Source organism: Oncorhynchus keta, chromosome 31, assembly GCF_023373465.1.
Source record: "Oncorhynchus keta strain PuntledgeMale-10-30-2019 chromosome 31, Oket_V2, whole genome shotgun sequence".
NCBI classification, from domain to species: Eukaryota; Metazoa; Chordata; class Actinopteri; order Salmoniformes; family Salmonidae; genus Oncorhynchus; species Oncorhynchus keta.
Window position 1 is genome coordinate 6,931,853 of NC_068451.1, and position 7,092 is coordinate 6,938,944.

The window sequence follows — 7,092 nt, forward strand, 5'->3', positions numbered from 1 at the left end:
ATCTTTTTGAGGGGGCAGATTACTTGCGCATGCAGCAGACACAGCGCGAGCCACATTTGGAAAGTAAGCGAGAGGAGAGTGAGAGAAAATACTGACAGCATGGCTTCCTCAAACTAAAACATCATACCTCCACAACCCCAGCTTGTTGACGAAACTGTCTCCAGAAGTACACTATGGGAATACTTTGCGTACAGAGCATATGAGGGCCAGCCAACCGAAACTACTAAGCAAAAGGTGCCACAAAGCAGTGCAAGGGAGGTTAAGTTCCAAAACGTCAAACTTTTTCTCCCCACTGTGAAATAGTATGTGAACCCTTTAGAATTACCTGGGTTTCTACATTAAATTTGATCTGCTCTTCATCCAAGTCACAGCAATAGACAAACAGTCTGCTTAAACTAAACACAAACAATTATAATTGTTCATGTCTTTATTGAACACATCGTGTAAACATTCACAGTGCAGGGTGGGAAAAGTACGCAAATCCTTGGATTTAATAACTGGTTGACCCTTATTTGGCAGCAATAACCTCAACCAAATGTTTTCTGTAGTAGAGGACCAGACCTGCACAATGGTCAGGAGGAATTTTGGACCAGTCTGTTTCAGTTCAGCAATATTCTTGGGATGTCTGGTGTGAAATGCTCGAGGTCATGCCACAGCATCTCAATCTGTTGCGCTTCAATTGATGGACAGATGTCTTACATTCTCCTGCAAAATGTCTTGATAAACTTGGGAATTCATTTTTCCATCGATGATAGCGAGCTGTCCAGACCCTGAGGCAGCAAAGCAGCCCCAAACCATGATGCTCCCAACACCATAGTTTAGTTGGGGTGAGGTTGATGTTGGTGTGCTGTGCCTTTTTTTCTCCACAGTGTTGTATGTTCCTTCCTTCAAAACAACTGAACATCCAGGTGTACTTATGAACTTCAGACGTGCAGCAATGATTTTTTGGACAGCAGTGGCTTCTTCCATGGTGTCCTCCCATGAACCCCATTCTTGTTTAGTGATTTACGTATTGTAACCTCGTCAACAGAGATGTTAGCATGTTATAGAGATTTCTGTAAGTCTTTAGCTGACACGCTAGGATTCTTCTTAACCTCATTGAGCATTCTGCGTTGTGCTCTTGCAGTCATCTTTGCAGGACGACCACTCCTATGGAGAGTAGCAACAGTGCTGAACTTCCTCCATTTATAGACAATATGTCTTACCGTGGACGGATGAACATCAAAGCTTTTAGATACTTTTGTAACCCTTTCCAGCTTTATGCAAGGCAACCATTCTTAATCTTGGGTCTTCTGATCTCTTTTGTTCGAAGCATGGTTCACATCAGACAATGCTTCTTGTGAACAGCAATCTAACATTTTATGGGTTGTTTTATGGGGCAGGGCAGCCCTAACCAAAATCTACAATCTCGGCTCATTGATTGGACTCCAGGTTAGTTGACTCGTGACTCCAATTAGCTTTTGGAGAAGTAATTAGCCTTGGGGTTCACACCTTTTCCAAACTACACTGTAAATGTTTAAATGGTGTATTCAAAATAGACAAGAAAAATACCATGTGTGTGTTATTAGTTTAAGCACACCGAGTTCGGATATTGTTGTGACTGTCACATTTATGCAGAAATCCAGATAATTCCAAAGGGTTCATACTTTTTCTTGCCACTGTACACAGAACATTTGCATTGTAACCTTATTCTACTAGCAACTACATTTGAATGATTTGAGTGACAATGATGAACACACAGTACCAGTCAAAGTTGACACAACAACTCATTCCAGGGTTTTCCCTATTTTCTACATTGTAGAATAATAGTGAAGACCTGAACACTATGAAATAATACATATGGAATCATGTGGTAACCAACAAAGTATATTCATATTTAAGATTCTTCAAAGTATCCACCCTTTGCATGATGACAGCTTTGCACTTCATTCTCTCAACCAGCTTCATGAGGTTGCTTTCCCAACAGTCTTGTAGGAGTTCCCACATATGCTGAGCACTCTTGGAATTGTAGTATGCTATGTAAAATCCATTGTATTCCTATGGTGTGTACTGCGTAGACCAACTCTTACCATACGAGGTCCGGAGCATGCTGGTTTGCTGTTCTACTTGAAAATGTATTATACCCACCTGGTCTGCCAGGTCTAAATTGGTGTTTGATTAGAGGATAACAATGAAAACAAGCAGAGGAACTGGCTTCGAGGTCCAGGGTCGAGTTTGAGGGGTGTAGACTACTGCAGTACAGAAGCTTCAGAAATGACCATCAAATACTTTTTTACATTGTTTTGGAACAATTAAAATGATTTAGCTGTAATGAAAAATGGATCATAGGTCTAATGAATGTCATATGACCCAATATTATGGCCATCAATGATTATATTAACCATGATACTGTAGGTCAAATTACATTTTAGAAGAGATATTATTCTGTTATTTAATGCTTAAGAGTATTAAAATGTGATAAATATTGAATTTGGCCTTTACTACTGTAGTCCATAGTAACAAATTGAATAGCACATTCACAAATGGCAAAAATGACAGTAAAAAAAACATTGAAGTGTCTGTCATATCTAGGATATATAATAAGTCTCACACACACTTAACCCCCAACTCTAGGGGGTTATTGATATGGTGTTTTATTTTTTGAAAGAAATGTAATATATTATTTTAGATGTACTAAATGAAGGTTTAATAAAAATAGTTATCAACATATGTTTAAAAAAATTACGACCAGTGGTTATGCGGTGACATTTTTGCAACGGTATTGTTTCCATATCATGATACTGGCGGCAGGGTAGCCTAGTGGTTAGAGCGTTGGACTAGTAACCGGTTGCAAGTTCTAATCCCCGAGCTGACAAGGTACAAATCTGTCGTTCTGCCCCTGAACAGGCAGTTAACCCACTGTTCCTAGGCCGTCATTGAAAATAAGAATTTGTTCTTAACTGTAAGATAAAGGTAAAATAAAAATAAAAATAAAATACCTGCTATCGAGGTCAAAATGCTGGTATCGTGACCACACTATAGTGTGCCCAAATTAATACGACCCTGTTTGGTACTTACGTGTGCCTTGACTCTGTCGTGCAGGAGTGACATGGGCAGCCTGCTCTGTTTCATCACCACGCGGTATGGGTCCTTCTTCACTGCACCCATCTCATCCTGGAACTTCTGTAGGGATGACTGCTTGATGACCCGAGTGTTTGCTGAGACAGAGGAGACCAGTAGGGAAGAATTATCCAGTGTGTGAGAGAGAGAGTTGAGGCTACCATCTTATCTCTCATACAGATATTTTCAAAAAGGCATAAAAAACAGATTTGTTAAATCAAGAGTTTGCCAGTCATTATTGAAAAGAACTTCACCATTCTATATACAGTTTGAACTTGCTCAGAGCTGATCAATTGTTAGACAAATTGCAATTATACCTGTCCAATCAATAATAAAAACAGACAAGAAAATGTGTGGGTTAACCAGTGACAGTGTGGCAATTGCTGTTAACAGCACTACTCACCAAACCATTTGATGTTGGGCTCCACTCTGGCCTGTGTCCCATCAGAAACAGTGGACTGGTACGACAAACGCTTGATCACCTGGCCTCTGTTGTTGCTAATGGCAGAGGATGTTACAGTCAAATATATTACACAACAATCATTTTAAACAAGACAGAATGAAGATGAACTAACTTTGGAATACCAGGAACTAGTGTGCTCTCTGGGTAATGTGTCAACCCCTGACCTGAGCATTACATATTAACTATTTCCTATAATGCTAGTGTAAGTCACAGGGGAAGTGTCACATTTTTCCCCCACCCATCATTTACCATCTCTGCTTTTGTCTGTACATATTCAGACGCCTGACAGTTGCTCGGTCCCTCATGCTGTTGCCTGAACCTGCAGGAGTCTTGGGTCGGTCTGTAAAAGGTAGTAAGTAATAAGGTCAAGTTACGGTGATATAGCAATTGCATGTCACACACAGTGTTGGAGATTATAGGTGGTGGTATTTAGGGTTAATTAATTGTCAGTGTCAGAACAATATTGGAAATCCATATAACGTGTAGTTCTCAATGTTGTTATGAAAGTTATGTTGTGTTTTTGGCATAACGTTAGACATAATGTGTAGCTAAATTAGGTAGTTACTGTAGCGAACTCATTATGTCAGTGCCAAACATATTGTATACTTTTCAATTTGTAGCTAACACGAATGTCACATATGGACCAAATGTTTCTGCATAGATAACGTTAGTTAGGTAAGGTTGGATCTGTCCATTTCGTATTTTCAGAGAGAAAGTCTATCGGCTTAGCCAACTAACGTTAGCTAGCTAACATTAGCTGTAAACAAACAGTAACGATACATCGCGCAAGAACTGTAACTTACCAGGATTACTGCTGGCCGCCGAGGTGTTTATCGTGCTTTTCCCCTTGAACCGTGGCTTCACCATCTTGGCAGGTTATCTGACACACAGGTAGACGATGAATAATAAGCGAAAACACTCAAAATGTAAAGTGATATCTTCAACTTCTTCTTAGTACCCGAACCACGTGTTTTAACGTAGCGTCCCGCACATTCCGGAAATATGTCATCAGAGAGCGACAGTACGTGTATTTTTTTTGTCTTTTTAAAAATTGTTTTATTGCAGGCAAACCAGTATACATACATACAATAAGTATACAAACAGACAATGATAACATATGCTAGGGGGTACAACAAATTACAGATTAGAAGATTAGTTCATTAGCAGCTTTCTTATTAGAAGAATGTAGAATGTACTGTTCTAATTCCTTATAGACAACACGGAAGAGTGTTTTTTTTTTATTCATGAATTTCCATTCATGAATATGAATTTTACATTTGCACATTTCGATTTTACGAGGTAAAATTATGTTTCTTTATCCCTATTATAGTTAAGGAAACCCGAGCACGCACTCTCCCATAAAAAAACAAAAGTCATCAAGAATATTAACAATTATAAAACTACAAACATACATCCAAACAAATCATTTATTTACATGTAAACAATGCCAAAATAAATGTACGTTTCTGGATGCTCAACACAAAAAGTACAGTTCATGTTCATGTATTTTTTGAGTTTCTTCAAATAATGATTAGCAGGTTAATACTAACAAGCAGGTATGTGTGGTAATAACCAGACTTTTTTTTACAACAGCTATTATTGACAAATGTATTCTAGTAAGATGTGACATAAGGAATGGATACAATATACCTTTGAAATAAAGCACGTATAGATCTGTTGTTCTGAGGGAGCAAAGAGAAACACATTATTCCTATTGGAGAGTCAACTGGATTAAGCAAGGGTAGTTCAAGAAGGTGAGGTCTGGTTACACCTCTAAACAACATGAGAGTTCCAGATGGAATAGCATCAAAAACTATGGCAAACTCTCTATGTGTAACAGGAATATTGTAACGAGATAAACATTTGTCATGATTAAGTAACAATCTTTCTGCATTAAAAAGTTGACTTACCAGCATTTTTTACTTATTTTTAAAGACTTACCTGTTCTATAAAAATAAAGACTTGTTTCTATACAAAATATCCATCCAAATGAAATACCTATGCGGGGAAAATAATGATGTTTATATATTAATGATCACGCTAAGAATACTTGTCTATGAAAAGCAGATCATTTTGAAGGAATCTTATCAAAGTAACATACAATTGAAGCCACCAAAACGGGAGAAGATGTAATGAGGGATGAAATTCCAAATTAAATTAGGATTCTTTTAGAAATGTTTAGTCCAATTTATCTTAAAAGTATTATTCAAAGTAGGAAAATCAAAAAAATTCAGACCACCATATTCATATGTGTTCAAAACGAAAGATTTTCTAATATAATGTTTACGATTTTTCCAGATGAAGTTGAAAAGCAACTGCTTTACCTATTTTGTTGTCAAGATGTAGGGACTGAGCTGCATAGGTAAGTCTGGAGATACCTTCAGCTTTAGAAAGCAATACTCAACCTTTCAAGGATAAATCATTTTGCAACCAATGGTTCAACTTCTTTTAGTTTTTTTCTATAATATGACATTTAATGAGCATCTTTCCTGTTGATCCTTAGAAATGTTAATCCCAAGGTATGTTACTTTTTTATTTACTGTAATATTGCATATAGAGGGCATCACACAGTCGTTAACAACAAACAATTCCCACTTATTAAAGATTGGGCAAATACCAGATGCTTTGGAAAAAATATTTATCGACTGCTCTAGAAATCTGGTCAGCATCTTTGAAAAAGAAGGTGATGTCCTCTGCAAGCTGACTTGTGATAATATCTCTGTCAGCAACAGAGATCCCTTTTATGTCGCTGGATTTAACAAAACTTCTAAGAAGTTGGGTTGCAAGCAGGGAAATGTAAGGTGAAATTGGGCAACCTTGCCTAATTCCTCTTTTCAAATCAAATCTGGGAGAAGTGCCATGCTTTAATTTAATGGAACTGTTGCCATTCATATTAAGAGTTTTAATAGTACTACAAAATAATTCCCCAAAACCAAATTTCTCAAGGGAGAGAAATATAAACTTATGTTCCACTGTATCGAAGGCTTTATACAAGTCTAAGAAGACAATAAAACTATCTTCAAAGATTAGATCAGAATAGTCAATAAGGCTAACACCAGTCGGATATTATTAGATTATATGTATATTCCTCATGAAGCCAGGTTGGGTTTCTTCTATAATTGAGTCCAATACTGCCTTCATTCTTTTTTCAAATATAGAGGCTAATATTTTGTAGTTGTTATTGAGCAGACAGATTGGATGCCAATTATCGAGGAGAAGCAAGCATTTCTTGGGCTTAGGGATTCATGTAATCAGACCTTGAGTCAAACTGGGAGGGAGAACATTATTTGCAATGCTTTCAGAAAAGACCTCCAACAGAAATGGGGCTAAATGTTGAGAAAATGTTTTGGAAAACTCAGCAGATATACCATCAGTCTCAGGAGACATATTATTTTTAAGGTGTTCAATAGAATATATGATCTCTTCAACTATAATAGGGTCATCACACTGTTCCCTCTCAGCCTCCCCAATTGATTTCACATCCCCCAGAGAGTAAAAAAAAGAGTTGAGGTAACATCAACAATACTTAG

General features: G+C 37.4%; 1 protein-coding gene across 1 annotated transcript in view; it reads right to left on the reverse strand.

The window, feature by feature from the left end:
- The window catches only part of LOC118364283 (nucleolar GTP-binding protein 2-like), a 30,236-nt gene extending 25,670 nt beyond the window's left edge, over positions 1 to 4,566 (reverse strand). The window contains exons 1-4 of the mRNA XM_052489380.1: positions 4,366 to 4,566; positions 3,812 to 3,902; positions 3,503 to 3,597; positions 3,058 to 3,197 (exon numbers count right to left, since the gene is read on the reverse strand). Coding sequence (XP_052345340.1) covers positions 3,058 to 3,197; positions 3,503 to 3,597; positions 3,812 to 3,902; positions 4,366 to 4,429 — 390 coding nt within the window. The 5' untranslated portion in view covers positions 4,430 to 4,566. The remainder of the gene's footprint in view (positions 1 to 3,057; positions 3,198 to 3,502; positions 3,598 to 3,811; positions 3,903 to 4,365) is intronic.
- Positions 4,567 to 7,092: the final 2,526 nt, after the last annotated feature.